The sequence below is a fragment of the Pempheris klunzingeri genome, chromosome 8, assembly GCF_042242105.1.
Source record: "Pempheris klunzingeri isolate RE-2024b chromosome 8, fPemKlu1.hap1, whole genome shotgun sequence".
Classification (NCBI taxonomy): domain Eukaryota; kingdom Metazoa; phylum Chordata; class Actinopteri; order Acropomatiformes; family Pempheridae; genus Pempheris; species Pempheris klunzingeri.
In genome coordinates, this window is record NC_092019.1 from 26560579 (window position 1) to 26588310 (window position 27732).

At 41.5% G+C, this 27732-nt stretch overlaps 1 protein-coding gene across 1 annotated transcript; it reads right to left on the minus strand.

The window, feature by feature from the left end:
* LOC139205069 (sodium- and chloride-dependent transporter XTRP3-like) lies at positions 1 to 25915 on the minus strand. The gene is made up of 11 exons (XM_070835159.1): positions 25786 to 25915; positions 21283 to 21423; positions 20909 to 21000; positions 20571 to 20798; positions 19805 to 19915; positions 18375 to 18616; positions 12310 to 12466; positions 11128 to 11329; positions 10232 to 10391; positions 9965 to 10130; positions 1 to 1617 (listed from the first exon to the last, which is right to left on the minus strand). The coding sequence occupies exons 1-11, from the start codon at positions 25907 to 25909 to the stop codon at positions 1447 to 1449; spliced, it is 1794 nt and encodes a 597-aa protein (XP_070691260.1). The 5' UTR covers positions 25910 to 25915; the 3' UTR covers positions 1 to 1446.
* Between the last annotated feature and the right edge of the window lie 1817 nt (positions 25916 to 27732).

A 27732-nucleotide genomic window follows, 5' to 3' on the forward strand; every position in this document is an offset into this window, starting at 1 on the left:
TAATAAAAAAAATGTATTACCATCCATTATTTACCATGGAAATACAAAGATAATAAGATATGAGTATGATATGATATGATTATCAAACTATGATTATCAAACTAGTTCTTAATACTAGCTCATTATCTATGGTACAAACACAGATGATGGTTACTAACATCTCATTTAGCCAATGGCGCAAAAACTGAATTACGCCAATCAATGGATCACTAGAAGACATAGATATCTACAGTATGTACACATTTTACATATGTGAGGGTGTACAAAGCAAATATTTCAGTATAAAAATTATATTTGGCACAGTTGATCTGTAACTGATTCATACTAGGACCTTCTGTGCTGTCTGTTGAACATACATCTCATAGAGAGGGTATGACAGTAGATTCCAGCCCTGTTGAAACAGATATAAAAGTAGTTTGAATTTTGTTTAGTAAAAAATGGTTCATGTAAGAAAAACAGATAATTTGTACAATTGTCTTACAAAGAGCACACACTACCAGAAAGCGCAATGCAAGCTATTACTAGATGACTATACTATTACAAGATCTACACCGTAATTATTCTGTTATTGAGTCCAACATCTTACTGTCTTAAATCCAGTGAACAGTCAGCCAATGTTGTGTGATATTTTTGCCAGCAGTTACATTAGCTACATTAAAACAGTTGCAACTTTTTTTGTTTTGTTTTCTTGAGTCAAGTGTCATGTTTTGGTAAACTGTCACTTTTCTAATATTTCAAAACTGACACTTCTATAAAATTCCTGAAACAAGGGGAACTGCTACAAGTAACATAGTGCTGCACCTTTTATAATCCTTTTGGTGGGCTATAATCCCATTGTGGGACTTTGGATCTCTACAAATAAACAAGACTCAACCCTGAATTAGGTCACTCTACGGATTAGATAAATGAATATTCAAGGCTGAATATCAAACAACATGACTTAAGACATTTCTGCAGTGAACAGAATATGAAAACAATTCAACAACAACATTTCAACACTAAATTTCATACATATCTACATACATTCATCATATAGAGACCATTTAGTAAACTAGCATCATATGAACAACTGAATAACAACTATATTTGTTGTAAATGTAATTAAACTATACCTACACTGATAATGTACCACAGTGGAATTCTTTGGGATCTATGTGGAATATGCTGAACTTAATTCTCTTTTAGTGAACAGAGTATTGATTGAAATCTGGGTGAAGTCTGGCCTTAGTATTGAGAGAAACTCAACTCAAAAATGCTTTCAATGTGAAATTTGGAAAGACTGAAAAGAAAAATAGAATAAAAAACAAATGACCACTGATTATATGTCTCTCCATGTAATAGATGATAAATGATGTACTGCTGCTGTGTATGATGGAGCACAGAGATGTGGACGGGTGGAAGTAGGCTGGTGATGGTGGGAAGTTAGTCCGTTTTATTGTCTGGTCACTAAGCAGATACTGTGCTGACAGTGCGCTGCCTGTTATGATGGCTTCCATGTGTCCTTCTCCTACAGTACACATACAGAGCTGTGAGGGGAACACAGCTGACTGATGACACCAGTAGCAGTCCAATAAAGAGTTGACCAAAAACAGGATACTCCGTCACCTCTGACTTTCCCTGAGGAAACAAATGAACAAGGTATAGTTAACACTTGTCTTCACGTGATAGTAAATTGCTCAGACATTTGAGAGGAACATGAGACAATCATCTGTGTAGCTGCTGTAGTGCAATTTTGTTGCTCATTCTGACATAAAATTGTTTTTGTGTTAAAGTTGCTCTTATCACAAACACAGATGCAGGACAATTTCAGCTCACCTCACATTGACATTAAGTTTTGCCTTTTAGTCTGCTACACATTCTTTAATTTACTTTTGATTGATAGGGGCATCAACATACAAAATGTAATGTCACAGAGGAAGACATCAATAGCAAATAATAATAATGATAATAATACATTTTATTTGTAGGCGCCTTTCAGGACACTCAAGGTCACCGTGCATAAGACAAAGTAATCAATAAAGTGTAAAACATGTACAAATAAATAATACAAAGCATAATAAAACAGCAGTAAAGTGCAGCAGTGTGTTTTGAAGGAGATGAGAGATTCTGAGTGTTTTATGTCGTGTGGCGGGGGCCCGAGTGGCTGAAGGCTCTCGACCCCATGGTGGACAAGCGAGCAGGTGGGAGGGTGAGTTGGATGGGGGAGGAGGACCTGAGAGTACGGCTGGGTGTGTTAGTGTGAAGGAGCTCAGTACGATACAGAGGGGCAAGGTTATTGATGGCCTTGAAGGTGAGAAGCAGGATTTTATAAGTGATATGAAATTTGATAGGAAGCGAATGGAGTTGCTGTAGGACAGGAGTTATATGACTGAAGGAAGGGGTTCTAGAAATAATTCGGGCAGCAGAGTTTTGAACCAGTTGCAGTTTATGTTTATAGTTTACACTGCTGCTCGTGTTCTGATGAGAACTAAGAGAAGAGACCATATTTCTCCTGTACTGGCTTCTCTTCACTGGCTTCCAGTAAAATCTAGAATAGAGTTTAAAATCCTTCTCCTCACCTACAAGGCTCTTAATGGTCAGGCTCCATCATATCTTAAAGAACTCATAGTACCGTACTACCCCACTAGAGCACTGTGCTCCCAGAATGCAGGCCTACTGGTGGTTCCCAAAGTCTCCAAAAGTAGTGCAGGAGCCAGAGCTTTCAGCTATCAGGCTCCTCTCCTGTGGAACCTCCTTCCAGTTTGGGTTCGGGGGTCAGACACCCTCTCTACATTTAAGAGTAGACTAAAAACCTTCCTTTGTGATAAAGCCTATAGTTTAGGGCTGGCTCAGGCCTTGGACCAGCCCCTAGTTATGCTGCTATAGGCTTAGACTGCCGGGGGACTCCCATGATGCACTGGGCTCCTCTATTCTCTATCCTTCTCTTCCTCTCCATCATTATGTCCCATGTCTGCTTAACGTCTGCCACTAACTTGGTATCTTCCCCAGAGCCTTTCTGTGCTTTTCTCATCTCTCTGGTTCCTGTGGATCCTGGTCCTGGTTCTCCTGCTGTGGTTCTCTGGCTTCATGAATCACTGCTGCGGATCGTCGGCGACTAGTCATGTTTTTCAACATTACCATATTGCTAATGCAAATTTTTTAGTCACACTCCTATTGTTAGTGCTATAGTCGCTGTTAGTACGTTGGTTGCTGTTTGTGTTGTCTCTCTCTCTCTCTCTGTCTCTCTCTCTCTCTCTCTCTCTCTCTCTGTCCAACTGCCACCCAACACGGATCCTGACAGAAGCTGCCCACATTGAGCCTGGGTCTGTTCAAGGTTTCTTCCTGTTAAAGGGGAGTTCTTCCTGCCACTGTTGCTCAATATAATATCTGATGCTGCTCATGTGGGGATTCTTGAATCCTTTATTTTGAATTCCTGAATCGTTGGGTCTCTCTCTAATTAAAGAGTTTGGTCCAGACCTGATTCTTTATGGAAAGAGTCTTGAGATAACGCTGTTATGAATAGGCGCTATATAAATAAAGATTGATTGATTGATTGATTGGGAGAGACAGGTGCAGACATGAGATGTTACGTGGATGGAAGTAGGCTGAGCGAGTGACATTATTTATATGGGACTGGAATGATAGAGTGCTGTCGGGGATGATATGATGGCATGATCCATGATGAGCCTGTGACCTAGAGATACATCATTACTGATGTTCAGTTTGTAGAGTTAGTTTCCCATCACACTGCAGGAATGATTCGTCTCCAATATGAGACGAGCTGTGCATCATGTATAGAGATGACACAGCAGCAATATTTTTAATGATTAATCATTTAAATCTCAAGTCATGGTCACATGATCAGTTAGGATGATGGCCAGTAGCTTCCTCTAACTTCTCTAGATGTATGTTATTTGTTACCCTTTATTACTGAATCGTGTCTCGTCTATGACAGAAAACCACACATGAAAAGCCACGACTGGTCCCTGGGACAACTGCTGCTGACATGCAGCGGTTGTGACCAGACCAGCTGGATTAATACCACTACAAGCAATGTAACCAGCCATAAATGCTCAGCTAACCCAGCTTTAACAAGCTGTACTACCCAGCCTACTCATTGCTAATGTCCAGTCATGGGAAAATAAAATGGCTGAAATAAAACTCAGGCTAGTTCTGCAACAGGTTATCAGAGACCATTGTGCCCATTCCTTTGCGGGGATACCAGGCAACCTTGACTTCCCTATACAATAGGAAAGATACTGACTGTGTGCTACTAGTTTGGACACAAGCCTCTGGGGAATTGTAAATTGTCCTAACCCATTTAACAACTCAAATAACAGTTCTCATTGTACCCTGTCCAACACCTTTTCTGCATCTATAGATACAGCAATTGCCCTGTAATTTGTTTGACTTAAGTGTAATATCATGTTTCTCACATTTGTGAGGGAGAATAATTAGCAGGGTGCAGTACAATTTGAAATAGACAGAGACATCGTGAAGAGAGGTCTCTGCTCGACAGAGGTGAGCTGTTGTAAAGGGTTATTGCTTGGGGCAGGAATGATTTCCTGTATCTGTACTTGTGACAGTGGAGCTGCACCAGTTCATTTGTAGAAGGTGCTCTGCTGTTTGTCCAGCTGGTGGTAGAGAGAGTGGTCAGGGTTGTCCATGAGCTGCAACAGGCTGCCGGCAAGCATTAATTGATTGAGTCTTGTTGATGGCCTTGGCTTTGTGGTGCCTGACTTGATTGTTGTCCAGCAATACCAGCATCATATGCTCCATTCTACCTCTTGCTAGCCTCACTAAGAGTGAGCCAGTCAACCAGACTGCCTCCAGTTTTTTTAGTTCTAGAATGTACATAAGATTGATCTGTTTCCCATTGCAGAGATTCGCTGACATGGGGTTCCTTATTAGCAGCCACAAAAATATTGCATTGCTCAGTAATACAGTTATTGATTGATGGAGTAATTAGAAAGGGCTTCATCATTGGAGGGCAGATGCTGAAACTTCCATGGTCAGAGGATGAGCATTTTGGACAAGCAAGTAGGTTGAGCAGTTATTCAAGTCAAGCAGGGGCATGCCACAGACTGTCAAGTTGAGTTCCCAGAAATGGGGTAAGGGCTGGAAGAACACTTGTGAACCTGGCCACCAACTGACCACCTGCATGACCTGTTTTCTCCCAATCTGTATAGAAAGGGCACATACCCCACTTACTTTAAGAAGAGTCTGTGGTGAATATGCTGACACAGGTCATTGTACAGACATTGACTGATAGCAGACTTCTCAGACCAGTGCTAGAAGCACATCTGGGGTAATGCAGCCATTGAGGCGAATGTCTCCAACCACACAGGGGCTGTAACGTGCTGAATTTGTGTTTTTCAGCGGGCAAAGAAAAGGCCTGTGGTTATGGAAGGAGTCCGAGTCGCCAGCCTGTGACTCACAAGCGGACGCCAGCCTATGGGCTCACAAGCGGCCTAGGAAGGTAAGAGCCAGGTTCAGGTTCTGCAAGAAGCATGAGCATTGGTAAGGTTCCTCTGGACTCTTGTATGGCTGCTACCAGGCTGTCTGGAGCTGGTAGGCTGCCTGCAGGACAATGTGGTGGTGACAGTCAATCAGTGGGGCCTGTGGTTCTGTATCAAGGAGACGAAGGTAGATGGGATGCACGAGAGCCATTCCCTGGAATGGAATGTCAACCCACACACATTTGGTAATGGTTGACTGATCCTGAGAGTAGCTGATGATGCTCACATTGCATGTTGCTGTTTGCAATGGTTTGCCGAGGGAGAGCATTGTCTTAGCAAGCTCTGCAGTGTTGGAACCCATTAGGCTAATTTCAAGAAGGTCAAGAAGAGGGAGTCTGGGAGATGTGGAGTGGCAGTTTCAAGAGCTCTGGGTTCCCTATCCCATCCTACTACGTAGACTTTGGCGGTGGAAGGAAGGGACTTGGCCTTGTCATGTGGACAGAGGCTTGGCGTCGGGCCCTTTTGCAGGGTCTGGCAGCGCCGACTCACTATGAGGCATCTGCTGTTTCACCGCCTCTGTCACGCATCTCCTAATAAAACTCGATTTGGGGTAGTTTGAACCTCTCCCCGCATACTTACCTTCTTGCCTGGAGTTCCGTTCAAACTGAACTTTCCTTTTTGGCTGGAAAGTTTTTTGTTGTTTTAGTCAAATCTGATTCTGGGGGTGTGTCATGTTATCACCCCTTTGGCTTTGTCATCTACCCTGTTGGTAGGCACTTCAAGCACTCGTTCGTTCGTTCTCAGAGGCCTGGATCCCCAGGACTGAGCAGTTTGGAGTTGTGAGCACAGATTTCTTGCATCTAACTGCAACTTGGCCCAATCTTATTGTGTTTGACAGACCTCAGACTTGGCAGCCAGGATTTCTTGCTGTCATTTGTTTGCTACAAAGCTTGGTAGCTGTTCTGCAGCTGAGCTATCTGCTCTTGATATTGCTCAGTTAATAGCTGGGCATTGTGCTGGTGAAAGAGGGCTATTTGGCCAATCATATCTGGGATGGTGCGCTGAGGCTTCCCGGTTGGGTGGTTAATATATGTCACTAATTCTTTCAGCTTCTCGTCACACGGTGCTAATGTTGTAGATATTAAGATACTCTCTATATTAGGGGTGCCCAATACGTCGATCGCACTACCTCCGCCATTGACCAGTAGATCGGGTGACATTAAAAAAAAAAAAGTTGCGTTTGCGACTTGATTGACGTACAGGGCGGCCAGTCTCAGATCTCTTCTCTGCTATGGGTCGCAGGCAGGGACATGCACGCGGTCAAACGCGCTAGCTACTGCAAAACTCCAGTGAGCGAAGTGACCTAGTTAGCCTTCCAATTTATATCTACTAAAGAAGGGATACTCTGGGACAGGGAACATGATAAGAAGGGATATTTGACTCCATTCAGTGCAAGTCATCAGAGTAAGGTAGTGATCATAAATGTATTGAATGTTCCAATTACTCTTGTCACTTGTGTGCAATATTGATGGTTCAATCACTGTTTGTCACCTGTGTGCATTACTGCTGTCAGTTTGTATGTGTAATACCAAGGGTTACATTAGTCTCAGTTATGCAGTGTACGCCAACATATATTGTATACATAAAGTATAGTCAGTATATATAGAAATGAATATATGTCCGTGATCATTTTGACCTGGTCATTTTAAAAGCTAATAGAACCGAAAAAGTGTGGGCACCCCTGCTCTGTATGCTAAAGAGAGATTAAGGAGAACAGCGACCGTATCCTGCAGGGCTGGGCCATCTGACTCACGTGAAGCATCAGCTTTTGGCTCACTGGGGTTGTTCATTGAATGAAGATTACTAAATTAGGTAAACGCCCAGTGGCTCTGACTACTGGTGTGATGAGGGTTAACTTGCTGCTGTGGATGCACAGGTAAGAGGCTTCAACCCGTGGCTTACGAGGAAAAATGCAAGTTACTCTGTCAGGATATTAATGAAGTGTTATTAAAAAAACCACTGAAACCACTGTGTTATTTTTACATTTCTGTTTGTGTTCACACTCAACCCAGACACAACGTGTTTTCGTCTATGAGTTTTAGAGGTGTTCACAGGTGTGTTTTTGAACTCTGGACAGATCCAGGCTGGCTGTTTCCCCCTGCTTCCACTCTTTATGCTAAGCTAGGCTAACCACGTCCTGCCTCCAGCTCCAGCTGTTCTTTTAAATTGAGGAGTCATGGACAAAGTGTGTTTTCATATAATTAGATATTATCACTGGTGCATTTACAGGCCAAAAAAAATCTAAACACAAAGGGAACAGCACTCAGACACATTTGTTTTTAAAGGAAACCTTCAAATAAATATTGTTGTGACAAAATGGGTTATTTCAACCAGAATTATAATGTAATATTTCCTACTGCAGCGTTACAAATCAGCTTGTGTTGTGTTCAGGCGATGAGGTGTCACGTCGTCACATGGGTCAGAGTCTCCCTGCAGGAACCTCCAGCTGGTTTCCTCATGACAGAACCAACTAATCCTGCAGTCACACTGAAGCTTTCCTCGTTTCACTGCAGCTCAGTCAGACATTAAAGTGGAACTTTAAAAAAAAAAAAAAAATTGGTCCAGTTTGCCTCAGTCGACTGCCAACTGCACCTGATCACAGTACGTCCACTAAAAGTGCTTGTTTGATCCACTGACAGGCTCAGAGTGTTACTCTAAGTGTGTGACAGCATCATGGAAAGGATCCCTACAGAGAGAGACCTGGAGGATCCTTTTGGTTTAACCACAAACAGCCGTTATATCGCTCTCTGCACACACACCAGACTACATTCACTAAAACAGGGATTTTACCACACAGAACACAGGAAGCTGCTGCTCTGCTGCTGCCTCATTCGGTTAGTATGTTTGTGTTGTTGTGTGCTATATAAATATTTCTTTGGATCCAAACTAAACATAACAAAAGCATCGAAGTAACACAATGACAAACAAACTCACTGACTGAGTCAGCTGTAGAAGAGAAGCACTGATGTTCTGTTCGGTAAAATCCCTGTTTTATCGCGTGGAAGGGTCGGAGTCCAGCAACAGGACGGAGCCGCCGAACGCCACGACGTGCACGGAGGTGCGAGGGCCCTCCAACGCTGCTTGCAGCTTTAATTTTCTTTGTTTTGGTTTTAGTCAAAAGAAACAAACAATTAGGTTGGAGATTTTAATGATTTGTTATTAGACTACTATCAGACAGTTAGTACTAACGTACTAAGTAAGTACTAAGTCGGCTTGAAGTGAAAGAGAACGGGACGCAGAAGTTATCCTTCTCTTTCTGGAGAGAAGAGCGAACCGTCTCTCCCTTCTGCAGGTAAAAATGAGGGGAAAAGCCATGGTTTGCTTGGCGTTCTCCTCGGGATCCCAACATGTCCGGTGAGGGACACAAACATGAAACAAAAAGTAGGAAAACAAAAATACGAACAAGAACAGCCAGTTGCTCATGCAGCGAGTGTGGGGGAGGCTGTTACCTAGGTTTAAAGGGGTTAACACCTGAGCAGCAAACACCTCCTGTAGCAACTTGCGTCGCAGTTGAAAGGTGGTGTGGCTCAGGTGTGCGCTGGTTTAGTAACTTTGCTGATGTCATGGCTGCATCGTGGGGCTCTTCTGGGAGCTCTTCCAATGAGACACCATGATTTCGTTTAAGTTTGTAACGTCCAAGGGGGTTTTGGTGCCAGTTTCTTTGTTTCAGGGCCTGTTCCTTTGTTTCAGGCTTTGGAATTTACATGTAGGCCTTTCTTTGTTCCCCCACGTGGTGAAGGCACAACAGAGTTCTTCTTCATCCACTCTGTTTTTAATTATAGTCCAGCCAGACACTATCACAAAATATTTTACATAGTTGCTTGCTTTTATAACCATTAAAATATCTTTTTTCAAGTGGGGTTTGGTGGCCTCTTCTTATTTTGGTATAACATTTGTTTTTTTTTAATTCAATTCAAAAAACTTTATTTGTCCCCAGGGGGCAATTAAAAGGCACATGGAGCAGGCAGTGCAACAATGACAAAAAACTATAGCAGCAGACAAGACAACAGACAGTGCGTCTGTAGCACAAAAGAATATAAATGAAAAATAAAGGTAATGAATAAAATAAAGGTAAAGTGAAAAAATATATAAAATTGAAATAAGGCGAAATCAAAACTTAAATAAAATAAAGGTTAACGTACGAAATTGTGGCTATCGCTCTAAATGCTAAAATGTTGACAAAGTAAGACCATAGTGCAAATGGGAATAAATATTAAATTACAGGGTGCAAATTGGCAATGAGGTGGGTAGGCAAAGACGTCTGAGAGCATTGCTAAAGGTTGCTAAAAGAGTTGGTAACTCTGGAAACAATATGATACTGAGGGAGATGAAGCTGTGCAATTGTGATTTGGACATCTGGCTGGCTAAGGTCCAATTAAGCACCTATGCATGCACACATTTTCACCAGCTTGGAAAGCATCAAGTACAGGACATCTGTAGTGGAGAAGAAAAAAGCCAATGCTCACCGTCTCTTTGTTCCATGCTTGGTAGGTGGGTGTCCCTCCTTGGATATAGTTGACGATGTAGAAGATGAAGAGGGCCATAAGGAGAAGGGGACTGACAAATCCCCACATGATCTTCCAGTACCAGTTAGGACGATGACCGAGCATGTCTTCTATGTCTTTTTCAAATCTAAAATGAGTACATACAATCCAGTATTCTTGATAATTTGCAAGGACCTTGTTTGTTATTTTATACACATCACATGTGGCACCACATACTAATACACAAACCTTTTAATCCCATAGATGTAACTGACAGTTATGACCTCAATGAGGACGATGAACAGCAGGGAGAAAGTGGCTCCATAGTCATTGAACATGGTAAACCAGTAATTCCCTGATGTGGTGGTGAAGCCCAGGCCGACCAGCATACACAACAAACACACTAAACCTGTAAGCAAAACAGAGGACTCATTTGCAAATAGTCATTCATAATTGGTATGCTTAACAAACACTCCATGGCAACAATACTATAAGTCTGTGTAGCAGCCAACATATATCAGGTGATCAGATTGTTTCAGACTGGTCCATTGTACAGATTTTGTGTATTTCTTTGGACTATGGACTATGCTTGGTTCATTTGTTTTGCTTATTTTGTAGTTGTACTGTACAGTCTAACTGTCCTGTTTTGTTTGTTTAGAGTTTAGTTGGTTGGGTCTGTCTCGAGTCATAACTCAAGAGGGCAAAGCAATATGCCATTATGATATTACTGCTAAAAGGACAGTTTCATTAAATCTCCACTGTTGGAAGTAGGGAATCCCAAGTTCTAACTTTGAATGCAGTATGCAAACTATCTGAACATGAGCTAGATTAGAGTAAAGTGTCTGTTACTTCTCAGTCTGAAAGTTTAAAGGTTGTAAAGGTCTGTAATGTGAATATTCCATTATATCCATATTTCCACTCTATGATTGTTACATTTTGATGAAACTGGCATTATAGTACAGCTCAGATGAAATCTGATGGTGCTGCTCTTACCTTACCTTAACTGATTTTGTTTGTAACAATAACCAGTATGAATATCATCCATATGGTCATCGTTTACTGGGGCTATAGAAGCCACTAATACAGATATTGGCCACAAGGATAATTATGGAAACATTTTCAATCAACATCAGCCTGAATTTTACCATTTAATAACTCGTTGCTCATGTGGGACACAAGCTTGAAATCTCGAAGCGGGGTGATGATGGCAGTGACATTGCCCAGCATGCTGCCCATTCCCAACAGCAGGAGCATGAAGAAGTACAACACTGACCACAGCTGAGGCAATGGCATATTTTTAATGGCCTCACTGTACACTATAAAGGCCAGACCAGTCCCCTCTACTGCCTGAAACAGATAAAAAGGGGAGAAAAACAGTTTAGATTGGAATTGAATTGGGCTAAACAGATTTTGATTCACCCTCTTAAAAATCCTTATAAAACCGGCATGAATGTGGTGCATTCACACGGCTTGGAAAGTTGGTGGTATCTTTGATCATCTCTCCAAACGGAAGCAAATACTGCTCCACAACCGCTGGATGTGTAAATAAGCAACTGTTTGCTAACAAGTTCAACACATCAGCTTAAAAGGTGATGGTGATATGCCAATGATATGTACACAACTTCTTTCCACTGCCCCCAAGTAGACTAATTGGTGTTCTCATATTCCTCTATAGCTATAGCTATATAATCTAAACTTTGTTCCATAAAACTGAGATGACCTGAACTGCTTGATGAATTTACCTGTTATTATAACTGGCAGAGTAGAAGAAAAGGAGAAGTGTATAGAATTTTAAGTCTACACAAAATAAACAAACTATCTTTTCTCAATCATTTGTATTAAGTCCACTCAACTGGATTAAAATCCCTAAACTCAGCCCATGCAATATGTTATTGGTAAAATAAAACATACTATCAATTAGACAATGAACTAACATTTTGAATTAACTAGATAAATCCTAAACAAGTTGTTGTTTCCATTCATGTATTTGATTTTATGAATGAATGAATAGTTAGTGATGATTTGGAAGATGGGAAGATCTGGGTGTTTACAATGGTTAAACACACCTGTGATCATGTAGCGTGCCAGTCCATTGCAGGGCGTGATGTATAAATATGGGTGTGGTCACCATTTTTTAAACACATTGACCAGATGAAGATCCATGATTGAGAATCATTAATAAAAGCTTTTTTGTGGCTTGGAGTGAGTGTGCAGGCATTATCTCTTTTTCACTGAAGCAAACGTATTCTCATTCTTGTTAATAACTGTACATATTAATGTGTTAAGAGAGTACAACTGTAAGATGAGCATAATGATGAGGAACGTACAGTGTCTAGTTCAGCCGTCAGGTTACATTTTTCCAAGTTGAGCTCAGCAAACTGCTCTGGATGTGATGTGTTCAGCTTCTCAATCCATTCACTGACATTGTCCATGGTGATACTGTCCTCTGCTAGATTAAAGGCATTCAGCAGCACTAAGCGTATCCTGAAAAAGAGGAAAAAATGACTGTTACGTAAACAGTAAAATACCTTAACTCAGACCATCACCCAGAATATCAACCACTTGCACTGCCCTTCACTACTTAATGAGTATAGTTAGGCATCACACCACTATGTGATATCAACCCTGTGTCCAAAAATTCTGCTTATATGCAAGCTTTAACTGTACTGTACAAGTAAGTGAACAATATGCCAAGAAATGTGCTAATGTTAAGAGTGTCCTTCATTCGTCCTGATGTGCATTTGGACTGCTTTTCTCCAATTGATCTTCCTGGATTGGCTTCAATGATTTCCTCATCCAAACCACCAACTTATCTCCAAGACCTCATTCCTACTGGGCTACTTAAGGAAGCCCTGCCCTTAATTAACATGCAGTTACTGGATATGATCAACCAGTCTTTACTAACAGGCCCTTTCTCTCCAAGATCCTGGAGAAAGTTGTAGCTAATCAGCTGTGTAATTTTTTAAACTGGAATAGTCTATTTGAGGATTTTCAGTCAGGTTTTAGAGCGAACCATAGCACAGAGACAGCACTGGTGAAGGTTACAAACGACCTCCTTATGGCATCAGACAGAGGACTTCTCTCTGTCCTGGTCTTGTTAGACCTGAGTGCTGCTTTCGACACCATCTACCATCACATCCTGTTACAGAGACTGGAACAGTTCATTGGTATAAAAGGAACTGCATTAAGCTGGTTAGTCCTATTTATTAGATTGATTTCAGTTTGTACATATTAATAACGAATCCTCTGTCCACACTAAGGTTAGACATGGAGTTCCACAAGGCTCAGTGCTTGGACCAATACTCTTTATCTTATATATGCTTCCTCTTGGTAATATTATCAGGAAGCACTCCATTCATTTCCACTGTTATGCAGATGATACACAATTATATTTATCAATAAAGCCAGATGAACCCAATCAGTTGGTTAAACTTCAAATCTGCCTTAAGGACATAAAGTCCTGGATGAGCAGCAACTTTCTGCTGCTAAATTCAGATAAAACTGAAGTTATTTTGCTTGGCCCCAGACACCTCAGAGACAGCTTTTCCACTACATTAATCTGGCCTCCAGCTCCACTGTGAGGAATCTGGGAGTCTTATTTGATCAGGATTTGTCCTTTAACTCCCACATTAAACAGATTTCTAGAACTGCCTTTTTCCATCTACGTAATATTGCTAAAATCAGGCCAATCATATCCATAGATGATGCAGAAAAATTGGTCCATGCATTTGTCACTTCTAGGTTGGACTATTGTAACTCATTATTATCAGGCTGCCCCAATAAGTCGTTAAAGACTCTCCAGCTGGTCCAGAATGCTGCTGCTCGTGTTCTGACAAGAACTAAGAGAAGAGACCACATTTCTCCTGTACTGGCTTCTCTTCATTGGCTTCCAGTAAAATCTAGAATAGAGTTTAAAATCCTTCTCCTCACCTACAAGGCTCTTAAGGGCCAGGCCCCATCATATCTTAAAGAGCTTATAGTACCGTACTACCCCACTAGAGCACTGCGCTCCCAGAATGCAGGCCTACTGGTGGTTCCTAAAGTCTCCAAAAGTAGTTCAGGAGGCAGAGCTTTCAGCTATCAGGCTCCTCTCCTGTGGAATCTCCTTCCAGTTTGGGTTCGGGGGGCAGACACCCTCTCTACATTTAAGAGTAGACTAAAAACCTTCCTTTTTGACAAAGCATATATTTAAGGGCTGGATCAGGCCTTAGACCAGCCCCTAGTTACGCTGCTATAGGCTCAGACTGCCGGGGGACTCCTATGGTGCACTGAGCTCCTCTATTCTCTATCCTCCTCTTCCTCTCCATCGTTATGTCTCATGTCAGCCAAATGTCTGCCTCTAACTTGCTATCTTCCCCGGAGCGTTTCTGTGCTTTCTCATCTCTCTGGTTCCTGTGGATCCTGTGGATCCTGGTCCTGGCCCTGCTGATGTGGTTCTCTGGTTCCTGTGGGTCCTGGTCCCGGTCCCGCTAATGTGGTTCTCTGGTTCCTGTGGATCCTGGTCCTGGTTCTGCTGATGTGGTTCCCTGGTTCCTATGGATCCTGGTCCTGGCCCCGCTGATGTGGTTCTCCACCAGCCAATGGATGTGCGTCTGTCCAAGGCTACAGCCTGTCCGTCCTTGGGAGCTGGATCTCTCCTTCACTGTGGTGCTCCCGGAGGTTTCTCTTTTCCCACTGGGTTTTTTGAGTTTTTCCTTCCCGAAGAAGGAGGGTCATAAAGGGCAGGTGATGCCTAGGACTGATCCATTGGCCTCTTCGACTGCTGGACTCTTTATTAGATTGTTTGTTCGCTTACACTTGTTTATTTCAGTGAACTTTGTAAAGCACTATGAGACACTCTGTTGTGATATTGGGCTATACAAATAAAATTGAATTGAATTGAATTGAATACGTACCTCAGTCCTTTAAAAGTAGTGGTAATTAAACCTCTCCTGAAAAAGCCTACTCTTGATTCAGGTGTATTAGCCAACTATAGACTTATATCCAATCTGCCCTTTCTCTCCAAGATCCTCAAGAAATGTGTCATTTTCTAAATTCCAATAGTCTATTTGAAAATTTTCTGTCAGGTTTTAGAGCAAACCATAGCACAGAGACAGCACTGGTGAAGGTTACAAACGACCTCCTTATGGCATCAGACAGAGGACTTCTCTCTGTACTTGTCCTGTTAGACCTGAGTGCTGCATTTGACACCATTGACCATCACATCTTCTTACAGAGACTGGAACACTTCATTGGCATAAAAGGAACCACATTAATGTTTTATGTCCTATTTAACAGATCGATTTTTTGAGTATGTACATGTTAATCAGTCCTCCATCCACACTGAAGTTAGACATGGAGTTCCACAAAGTTCAGTGCTTGGACAGTTATTATTTACATACATTTAGCATATATTTATATATGGTTCCTTTGGGATAATATCATCAGGAAACACTGTAAGGAATCTGGGAGTTATCTTTGATCAGGATTTGTACTTTAACTTTAAAACATTTCCAGGACTGCCTTTTTCCATCTATGTAACATTGCTAAAATCAGGCCCATCCTGTCTATGAATGATGCAGAAAAAATATTTAACACATTTGTCACTTCCAGATTGGATTATTGCAATTTCTTCTTATCTGGTTGCCCCAATATGTCTGTAAAGACTCTCCAGCTGGTCCAGAACGCTGCTGCACGTGTACTGATGAGAACAAGGAGAAGAGATCATACTTCTTCCATACTATCTCAGGGCTTGGACCAGCTCTTAGTTATGCTGCTATAGGCTTAGACTGCCAGGGGCTGGGCTCCTCTCTCCTCTTTTTACTCTCCATCCTTATGCTTCATGTTCTTTAATGTCTGCTACAAACTTGGTATCTTTCCCGGAGCCTTTTTGTACTTTTCTTATCTATTAGGTTCCTGTGGCAGTGGTTTTCTGCTTTCCATCGATCACTGCTGCTGATCGTCTGCTGCACTTTTTACTATTAATAGTCATGTTATTATCATTTATATATTAATTATTGTCATGTTACTCAGCTCCTCCAATGAATCGCCACTTTATCGTGGTGGGGGAGTTTGTGCGCCCATGTGAACCTGGGAGCTGTGTTGTTGGGGGCTATAGCCCCTGGTAGGGTCTCCCAAGGCTAAGTGGTTCCAGGGGAGAGCAATTAAAAAAACCCTGTATGAAACTGAGCCAGAAATTCTGTGTTCCCTCGACTGGGTTAGGGAAACCCGGGCCCCCTTCTGGAGCCAGACCTGGGAGGGGAGCTCGCTGGCAGGCGTCTGGTGGCCAGGCCTGGATTCAGGGGGTCCAGCCGGACCAAGCCCAAAGGAATAATGTGGAACCGCCGCACTGTGGGCTCACTACCTGCAGGGGCTGTTACAGGGGTTGGGTGCATGGCAAGCCAGGCGACGGGCGGGCGGGTTCCTGGGCGTGCAGACCCCCAGTATTGTAGACTGGCTCCAGGGACATGGAACATCACCTCTCTGGCGGGGGAGGAGTCGGAACTGGTGTGGGAGGCTGAGTGGTACCAGCTAGATATAGTTGGGCTCAAGGAAGTTCTGCAAGCTGAAGACTTGGGGGAAACCTCATCCATATCCCTGGCAGAGGTAGTAAAGACGCTCCTTGGTGGCAAGGTGCCAGGGGTGGATGAGATTTACCCTGAGATGCTGAAGGCTCTGGACATTCTCGGGCTGTTGTGGTTGACTCACCTCTTTGGTGTCGCATGGAAGTCTGGGACTGTACATGTGGATTGTCAGACTGGGGTGGTGGTCCCCATTTTCGCAAAAAGGGGACTGGAGGGTGTGCTCCAATTAATGGGGTATCACACTGCAAAGTATATTCCAAGGTGCTGAAAAGGATGCTATGTCCAGGCATGTCCCTCCGGGAGGAGACCCTGGGGCAGACCCAGAGCTCGCTGGAGGGATTACATATCTCATCTGGTCTGGGAACACCTCGGGATCCCCCTGGAAGAGCTGGAAAGCGCTGCTCGGGAGATGGACATCTGGAGTGCCCTGCTTGACTTGTTGCCACCATGACCCGACCCCGGATAAGTGGAAGATGGATGGATGAATGGATGTTATTCATTGTTGAGTATTGCTCAATATTAGTCATATTATTATTATTATGCTTGTTATTACTATGCTTGCTGTGAATCTCCCTCAGCCTTGTTGGTAAGTAGGATTTGGCTCCAGAGAAGGTGACACTGGGGAGATATGGTTTTCACTCACAAGTTGAGGCAATAACACCACGTGTACTAAACTGGGGTATTTTTGCCTATATAAAGCCAAAACATTTACAACAATCAAAATGTTGGTGATTAAATTCTGAAAAAAAAAAGTCACACACCATTCTGCTGGTTTTGGGTGTCATGTGAAATACTTTGGAGAAGTTTGAATGAACATTTGGTAAAACAGAAATTGCGATCTTTTTTTTGGATTTTGGAAAGTTAAATGTCCTGAAATTTTAAATTAATACTAAAGCTTAGTGAAACTCCTGAATGTGTCTTATATTCTCTTATCCTATACTCCCTCTTTTCCCTCTCACCAGGCACTGCAAGGAAGGCTAGCTGAGCCTTCCCTTTGCATAGTCACACACGCACACACACACACGGTGTACACTGTAACTTAAAAACACTAACTTATCTCTGACCCTGACCTTTAAAATCACCAAACAAATTTCAATTTTGTCAATAACAACAACATAGTTGACAAAAATGGTAATTTCCCTGCAGGGTCCATCCAAATGCCCCACAAAACACAAAATACTGTGGGTGCTCTCAGATCTCTGGCCCAATCAAGTGTTTTAACACAAGAGCAAGCACAAAACACACACACATACATGAACATTTGTTTGTCTCAACAATAAACAAATATAATAATAATAATAATATTAAAATTAGGTGATTTAAGTCATGCTGTGCATTTGTGTCCCATCAGGCAACTGTCAATATTTTTTGGCAGAATTTACTTCCTGTTTTTGCCCTACAAAGAACTTGTGAAAAGGCCTGTTTGGGACGGGTCAATTGTTTTGTAGAGTTCAATAACAACAGCACGAGTGAGATGCATTCTGAGTTGTAGTACAAGAGAAGCACTTATATGAAGTAAAAATGTTATTTTTTTTAGTTTATGATTTGCTGTTTACATAAGTAAATCCAAAGAAAAAAAAGAAACTTTCTGTACAATATTGAGTTTCATAGCAGCATATTCTGTTCCATCACAATGAATGGCATCCTATGGTGATGAAACACATTATGTTGAATCAAATTGTGTTGAATTGCACTGCATCACCAACAAAAAAATTGTTGGTAATGCATCAAGAAGCGAATCCCATCGGCTTCAGTGATGGAGCACAGGCATGCACACATGCGCACGGGTGTAAGGTGCAATCACACACACATTAGCACGAAACACGCACCTCTCCAGACAGGTCTCGTAGTTGAAGGTGGCCTTGAACCCATAGATGGCAAAGGTAACAGTGCAGGCAAAGATGGAAGTTCCACTGTTGATGAGGGAAACAATTATGGCCTGGCGCTCAAAGTTGTTGTTGTACTGGTTGTAGCTGGCAAAAGCTATGAGCGACCCAAAACCCAAACCCAGAGAGAAAAAGATCTGAGTGGCCGCATTGATCCATGTAGTAGGGTTGGCAAGTTGTTCCATCTACAGTGCAGACACACACACACACACAAACACACACACAAGGCACACAAAACATTTAGTTTTAAGAATTTATGATACATTTTTTTATTTTACAGTTCTGCAGGGGACAGGCAGGAGTAATTCATGAGCTTTGTAAACTTATTGCCCGCATGTCCCAATGTATTTTATTTAAGATAGAAACCACACTGGCTCAGTGGATTATCTAACTTGCTCCATGGGTACTTTTTGAAATAGAATTTACTGGCCCCTCATATATTGGGGCGATAAACTCTTTAAATACAAACTTTATGCTGGAAAATGTCAACAAACCCCACTGTAACCCCATATAACTTAAGGGGTTACTTAAAAAGTAATAAATGGCCAGAGTGCTGTTCTTGGTATAACAGCCTTTGTATAGAACTACATGATGCACACATACCTTACACTTCTACAACTGATACACAATACAATGTGCTAGCAGTTTGTTAGGTAACCTCTAGACTGCAGTGCTTAACACCCATATACACTACTCACAAAAAGTTAGGGATATTCGGCTTTCGGGTGAAATTTCAGGATGAACCTAAAATGCATTCTAAACTTTCCAGGTGAACTTAATGTGACCTTCTCTAAACTTTTGAATGCACATGTCCAACTGTTCAGTGTTTCATCTTAACAGCAACATTCACAACAGGTTTGATCCATGAATCCACCAATACATTTCCTGCTTCAGTTAGAATTGGTATTTAAACAGTCCTCCTCATCATGCTGTTCACATTCTGACATCATGAGACCAAGACGACACCTAACAGTTGATCAGCAGCACCTCAACACTGGAGGCTTCAAACAGGAAGTCCTCAGACGGAGGTGTTCACTGAGCTTAGAGGGTCACAGAGTGTCATCAGGAGGTTGGAACAGTGATACAGAGACTGGAAGAGTCACAGAAAGGAGAGGAGTGGACGTCCTTTGGCCACATCCCAATTTATTGAGACCCAATTTTTTGTTGTGGTATACCCACCACTGTTGTTAGATTTTCTTCAAATACATTGTTTAAGATGAAGAAATTACCATTGCATGCTTCTACTTAAATGCCCTACTTTCGTGATATAATATCACTGTAGCATTCACTTTTTACATTTTCCATAAATTTCACCTGAAAGTCGAATATCCCTAACTTTTTGTGAGTAGTGTATGTCTCCAATACCACCTTACCTTGGGTGTGAACATGTATTTGATACCATTAATGGCACCATGAAGAGTGAAGCCCCGGATCAGGTAAATAAAGAGGACCACATATGGAAATGTGGCTGTGAAGTACACCACCTACAGATGGAGCCAAACAGCAAAAGTAGGGTCAAAGTACAAATATGGGAGTGTTGACAGTGGTTAGCTGAGGTACACGTACGATATTTTTAGACAGTGCATCTACAACATAGCCATGCCTTATCTTCCATTTGATAGATTAAACAGAATATAAATAAATATATATATAAATGTATAAGTTATATATGTATCTATGTATGCATGTACATACATACATACATACATATATACATATTATATATATACACACACACATATATATATATATAACTTATACACTGTTTTCATTAAAAAATAAATTAGAATGAGAATTAACTTTTTGTATGTGAACACATACAACAAATTTGACATTGTTTTTTCCTCTGCTCTCGCGTACTTGCACATAATCAGACAAAAGCGCAGTACCGAGGCTGCCATCTGAGGCGCCATCTTGGCCGGCTCAAAAAAAAGAATATTGATCATAATTTATATCATTGTTCTGATGTATAATTTTTTACATTATACACAGTATATTCCCAATCCTTGATTTTTCAAGTATGTCTTGTAGGTTGTCACTTGCAATTGACAGACTAGATCTGACCATGTAGAATGAGTAATACCTGTGAGAGTGCAACCTCCCAATAGTTGCAATTTGGGGGACTTGTAGCTCTCTTACCTTTCCAGTTGATTTTACTCCTTGGACAATGAACATGTAGGTAATCATCCAGGCAAGCAGGAGGCACAGTGCCTGGCCTGTATGAATGCCTCCATTCTCTTCAATTGAAGAAGAGATGCCCAGTGTTTCCCTGTAGAAGAAGTACTGGGTAGGTGTAGCCTTTTCGCACTCCTCTATAGGTCCTGTTCGGTTGGAATTGATGGGGCATTCTGCCCAGGGCAGGACTGACTAGGATGAGAGTGAGAGTGTTTATTGAATTATTGTTTAGTGAATATTTTGTGTTTAATCATATATATATATATATATGTATAGTAGTAGTTTGTTAATGAGCAGCTCACTTGAAATGAATGAAAGAGGTACCAGAAACTCCATGCATTAATAATGTTGTAATAGAGACACAGGTACAGGGATGTCACAACACTAGCAAGACCTAAAACGAGAGAATTATACAAACAAAATTAAAAATAAAATCATCAAAAATCATACAAAGGAGAACATATTTCCCATTGGCTCCAGGTCCCCCACGACACTTAAAGACAAGCGGTGTAGACAATGGATGGGTGGAATATATTTCACTTTTTACATATTGCACATTGCATGTATTACTTTCAAGTCAGTTTATCCATGCGAATCAAGTGTGTAGTGAGGAGTCCTAAAGCTACATCGATGTGCAGTACCACAAGTACAGTCCTTTAGTTCACTCAGAACTTACCCACTCCTCCCAAATAAGGGCTGATGGCAGTCCATGCCCCAATGCTGCCAAGTCTCATCTTCTGACCAATGGCAAGCTCCAAGTAGAATAAAGGAACACCCTCCAAAAACAGCATGAGGAAGTATGGAATCAAGAACCCCCCTGGAGGTGGAAATATAATAGTACTTAGGCAGCTCAGAAAATACTGTTGCTTCTAGTCTACACATTCATTTTTCGAACAGGAGACGGGGAGGAAAGAATTTATGTTACACGTTATCTCAAGTGGTGAGCATAGCACAGATTTTACACAACAAGCTACCAAAAGTGTATTATCTAATTAAATCCAACATCATAAAGTGTGGACTATGAAGTAAGAAGTCTTGCAGCCTGAGGAGAGAAGCCGCTCTGTAGTCTAGGTGTATGACACCAGACACTTCTGTATCTCTTGCCAGACAACAAGAAGGTGAACAGGCTGTTGCTGGGTTGAGTGGTCTTTTAATATCTTTTAGGCTTCGCACAGTCAACTTTCCTCACTGATGACAGTGATGGGAGGTTTTAATCACCCGCTGCAAAGCCCTCCTGCCCTGGACTCTTTGACATCCCATGTCTGCTTCCAGTCAGGATGCTTTTTATTGCTAACCAAAAACTGTGCACCTTCTCAGCTGATGTAGGCAGGTGTGTGCGTCTTCGCCTCCTTTTTTCTAAAACCAATGATCAGCTCCCTGGTTGTACTGAGCATTGAGCAGTAGGTTGTTCTCTGTGCACGACTCTGCAGGCTTGTTTCCTCCTGATATAAATTCTTATTACTGTTTGTGATCCTTCTGATGATAGAAGTATTGTCTACAAACTTCATGACATGAGTTCTCTCCATGTTGGGGTTGCAGTAATGGATGTGAAGGATGAACGAGAAGGGGCTTAGCACACATCTCATCCATTCTGCTGTCCAACATCAGAGTGGAGGAGATGTGACCATCAATCCAGTCTGTTTGTGAGGAAATACAATAAAACAGCAACTGAAATAGATTCTCTTATTATTCTCTTATAGAGGCACTTCCCTGATGCTAGCTGTCAGTCTCGCTCTGACTATGTTGAATGCGTCCTTGTAACCTGACTGAAAGGCAGCTGTTTTGGTTACAGATGCCTGATAAACCAGTAACTCTGCATACATTTGTGTGTGAAACACCAGATACATACATGTGGCACATTGAATCACTTGCAAGTGACACATGTAATCAAAATACTACACTGCTGGTCAAGTGAATTGATTTACAAGGACCGCTCAGACTGTATGACCTATAAATACTGTACTGTATGTTCACAGTACAAAGATAACTTTGTGTGTAGAAATTGTAAAATTGAAACCGATAAAATGTAATATTTAATCAATATCGTTGACTTGTTTTAGAAGAAATAATTAACAGTAGACAAAAACATAATGGCCGCTTTAGCTAATTGGGTAGTACAAAGCTTTTTGCATTTGGAGCTATTAGGTGATTTCTTTGCTCCTGGTGAATGGAGGCATGCTGCTGAGATAGTGTTTATGCTGATCAGGCATTGCAGAGCAGTTTTGGTACTTGGCATGTGCTATGACCAGTGCTTGTAGCACCTCTCCTGATATCATTTCTGAGTTTCAGCAAAAACCAAAAAAATCAAAATAGTTCCTGAAAAAAAGAAAAATCTAATTTGGCACTCACTATGGAAAAAAGACATCATGTTACGTTGGTATACGTCAATTCAATCAGTTCCAATTCTTCCAATTAAATGCTTCCGTTTTATTCAGTACACAGCAGGTCTGGCCTATAGCCAGGATACAATTCAACTTACTATTTCCTATTTAACTGTAGTACCAAATTACAAAGATCTTTAATAGGAAAATTATGACATTTGGCCACTGTAGAGGGTTGAGTTTCCTTTTTTTATTTAACATCTACCCAACCTCAGTTTTGAACGTTTCCCCTCAACTTCGAGGGGTAAACGTTGTTCATGCATGCTTGACAATAAAAAGCTTTTAATATGAAGTCCTACAGAATTGTAGACACATTTTATCATTTGTTAGTAAAATGTAAAAACCTCAACATTATAAAGTAATAATTATTTTGGTGCCATCATACAGTGAGCCCGTTTACATGACCATAAAAATCCGAGCATTATCCGATTTCTGGAGTTATCAGATTATTCAAGTGATCGTGTAAACAGCATGATGTGATATGGGGATGCATGTGTACGTACTCCGAAAGAAATCGTCTTTCAATTATCACATTCCTGAAGTGCATGTCAGATCCAATTATTACGATTTTTATGGTCATGTAAACGGGCTCACTGTCTCCATAAATGTCAACTAATGGCAAACTATAACAGCCTGATGCTTGAAGGGACTGGGGCACACTGATTCATTCACAAACTTTAATGGTGCAAACACATTTTTTGAGCAAGAACATGATTTAACTATATTTCTTGGAGTTAGTTAACCAAGGTAATGTTAATTTAGTTGTCCCCATCCAACCATGAGAGCAGGCTGTCACATGTCTTTGCTGGTTTCCTGCTTGGAAGTTACACATCTATAACAGTAATTACAGCAGATGTGTGCTCATTGTTCAGTGATCCTTGCAATGGACCAAAAAGAAGACAAAACAAATCCCCCATTGAACCACTTTTAAGACTATTTTCACAGGAATATCTAGTAGAGCCCCAGTTTGTTTTCACAAAATACTACTGTTTTGTCCTTCCAGATCCACACAGGAGGAATACAAACGCAGTATAAGCTCTTCATTCTCATTTACAGAGAAATCTTTATACACGGTAACAAAGTACTTTGTGACCAGTTACCCTTTATTAGCTACACATATCCTTTGTGTTATCCTTCATGGTGTAACAGCTAAAACTAGCAAATTATTACTTTGACATAGTTTGCACTTTTGTTGGGTAGAAAATAAAACACAGGTATTAGAAGTGTGACTTGGAACAAAATAGCTTTAAAGACACAATGCCACATTTTAAAAGAACTGGGTAGAGCATGGGACAATAATATCATCATCTGTAAACAGCAATGGATGTCTTTGTGGTGGACAGTTGTGCAGCAGGTTTTATGTAGTCCTTCTTGCAAAGACAAAACTAACTTTTAACTACAGGAGTGGACCCATGTGGGGGTTCTTGAATCCTTAATGTTGAATTCCTGAATCGTTGGGTCTCTCTCTAATGAAAGAGTTTGGTCCAGACCTGCTCTTTATGGAAAGAGTCTTGAGATAACGCTGTTGTGAATTAGTGCTCTATAAATAAAGATTGATTGATTGATTGATTGAAATGTAACACAAATACACCATTCATAGGTGGATGTCAAGTAGGAATATAAGTATGTAACACTTTGATTGCTGTCTTGCAATAAAAAACAAGAACTTATAATACAGTCCTGTACTGTAATGTCTGTATTTAAATCTATTCAAGTAATCAATCAATCAATCAATCTTTATTTATAGAGCGCCAATTCACAACAGCGTTATCTCAAGACTCTTTCCATAAAGAGCAGGTCTAGACCAAACTCTTTCATTAGAGAGAGACCCAACGATTCAGGAATTCAACATTAAGGATTCAAGAATCCCCACATGAGCAGCATCAGATATTAGATTATTACATTCCCTCTCTTTGCTCCTTCTGCCACTTCACAGCTCACCTATGTTTCAAATGTCCATTCCATATCAGAGGAATCTGCATTTAATACAATGAGCTCTAATAAACTGGTTTGTTGTTAGTGAAGAGTATACGGTTTTATTGCATTGCAATACTTACTGTACCACAGTACTATTATTAGAGTACAGTAATAGTATTACTACTATTATTGTTAGTAATATACAGCTGGGATCTCAGACAACATGAAATAAAATGTACTGCCAACATCTTTAAAAGAAGAAACCCATGACATTCTAATCTTGTATATTGAAAATAAATGTACGCTCTACTCAGTTTGCCTTGTCGTGTTTATCATGTTACTGTTATTTCCTGTGTATTGTGCCTTATTACCTCACTATGGTGCAGCAGTCGCAGTGTAAAGTCTATACTGTACAAATCTCTGCTAACTCATTTGCGGTGTTACGTCCTGGTTCTACCCTGGTTTATGACCTGCAGTTGGTTTATTGCTGCTTTCAACAATAACTCCTTCAGTCTGATAAGGATTCCCTTGGAAACGTATACCGCCAGAAACAGCCCACCTGCTTAGTCACATCACATATAGCCAATAAACCAGTGGGCAGTATGTGACACTATCAGAATGACTCCTTCTTCCTATTTCTTTATCTAATTTCTAAAGACCTGTAAAGGCTAAATGACAGTACTGTACATTATCTACAGTGACACCACATGCATGATGAGAAACAGTCAATGTGTGGACTTCAGAAGTGGATGGAAAACTGTGGTTACTCAGCTGTGACCTCACTTTTTAAAATAAATAATAAATAAATGAATCATGATGTGCTCTAAAGAAGGCAGGTGTTTGTTCACTTGTCATTATTCAGTATTATGTAAGTCTCTTACCTCCACCGTGCTGCTGGCAGAGGTACGGAAACCTCCACACGTTCCCCAGTCCCACCGCGTAAGAAACACAGGCCAGCACAAACTGCGTGGGGTTCTCCCAGCTGGGTCTCTTCTCTGCGTCCATGTCTCGGGTCGGAGCGTCAGCAGCGCGGCGGAGGAGGCCGGGCGGCTCTTATATGCTGCCAGGGACCGAAGCGTGGTCAGTGCGAGGAGGAGGGTCCTCTGATAGCAGCGGGCTTGTTCTAGTGTTATTAGGTGACTGCTCCTCCCACGAGCCTTTCACATGAGACTAGCAGTCCTTGATGACATCAGATACATCTGTTCAAATGATAGTAGGGACACATCCTAGTATGTAGGGCGAGAGTAGTAGCAGGATTCAGCCTGGATGGAGACTTTCACTGATCACAGTTCACATTCATGTCTGCAGCAGTAGTCAAACATCAGCCACACTGTGAGACGGAAGCTGCTGTCACTCAAACTAATTGTGAGGTGGGTGGGGCGTGGAAGATAACTCAGGTGAATATTTAATTGTACACACTCAACACCCAACAATACTCTGTCTTCTGTGGAAAGTCCATGCCTGCCCCTGTATACAGCTGACCCTGACCTGACAAAACATCCTATTTTCATTAACTGACCCGTGCTGACTTTTAGATTTTACCTCCTGACTAGACACCCTTTGTGTGAGCCCCATCCACAGGCTACAGTTAATGGTTTGTTTTTATTTGGTTCAGAATAAGTCTAGTGGTTATGTAACACCCTCACTGTGGAGCCTGAGGAGTGTCAGTATACTGTGCAGGGCTGTGCAATAAGACTGCGGCTGTAGCTCTTTCGTGCTACACAAAGAACAGGTAATTAAGAATAAAAATTAACAGCATCAGTTCATTCATTCATTCTTGTACAACATTAAAGTGGACAGCATGTGTAGAGTCAAAACATACAAAAGAATCTAACTGTACCTAACTAAAGAACAATAGAGGGAGTGTGTGTGTGTGTGAGGGCGGGGGGTGAGGGAGTGCTGGGGGGCAACTTGTGGGTAATGTTTGCTTGCAAGTAACATCCAGCAAGGGACAGTAGTTAGTTAGCTTGCTACATACAATAATGTTATGACAAATTCACTGGGGATTTCAAGGTGTGCAGCAATTTCTGTCCACTTTATTCCATCTCTGTCGTGGTACAAATGGGAGGACACGTGAGAGAAGCACTATTCTTCACCACTCCGCACCTTTTGGTTGTTGACAATGATCACGTCATCGACATTCACTATTTGCAAAAGCCAAGACTAAAAACGTACAATATTAAACATGTTTGCATTCTGACGAGACAAGAGAAGGACTGTCTTCAGACAGCTTGGACTGAGTTTTATGACCACATCACACCAAACAATTGAGATGATGGGAGCGCTATTAAAACTCTCATGATTTTATTCCAGCATTGGAAATTTGTCTGCATCACTGAAATTGCTTGGTGTAAGCTGGCAATTCCGTTGATGAACCACGATGGAGAGGGAAAAACACGGTCCTTGTCCTCACTGTGGGCCGGCTGTGGCTCAGAGCTAGAGTGGGTCGTCCATCAATTGGAAGGGTGTCGAAGTGTCCTTGGGCAAGACACTGAACCCCAACTAACATAGCTTCAGTGAGTGAATGTGTGTGAAAGCCAACTTAGATTCCTGCTGAAGGAATGATGTGTGAATGGGTGAGTAGTTGAAATGACTAGAAAGGCGCTATACAAATACAGACCATTCACCATTTACTGTGGTGTGAATGCAGGTCAGAGGAAAGTGGTCGCTCCTTTGTTCCCTGCTAGTTAGCAACTCGGTGCTAACTAGCTTGGGCTCCTGTTTCCTTGTAAAGTCAGCTGACAGACTTTGTGTCATACCAGCTGGCATTAAATAAACTTTCAGGCAAGACTTTGTGTTATCTGCTTTGCACAGACCACAGTAAGGCA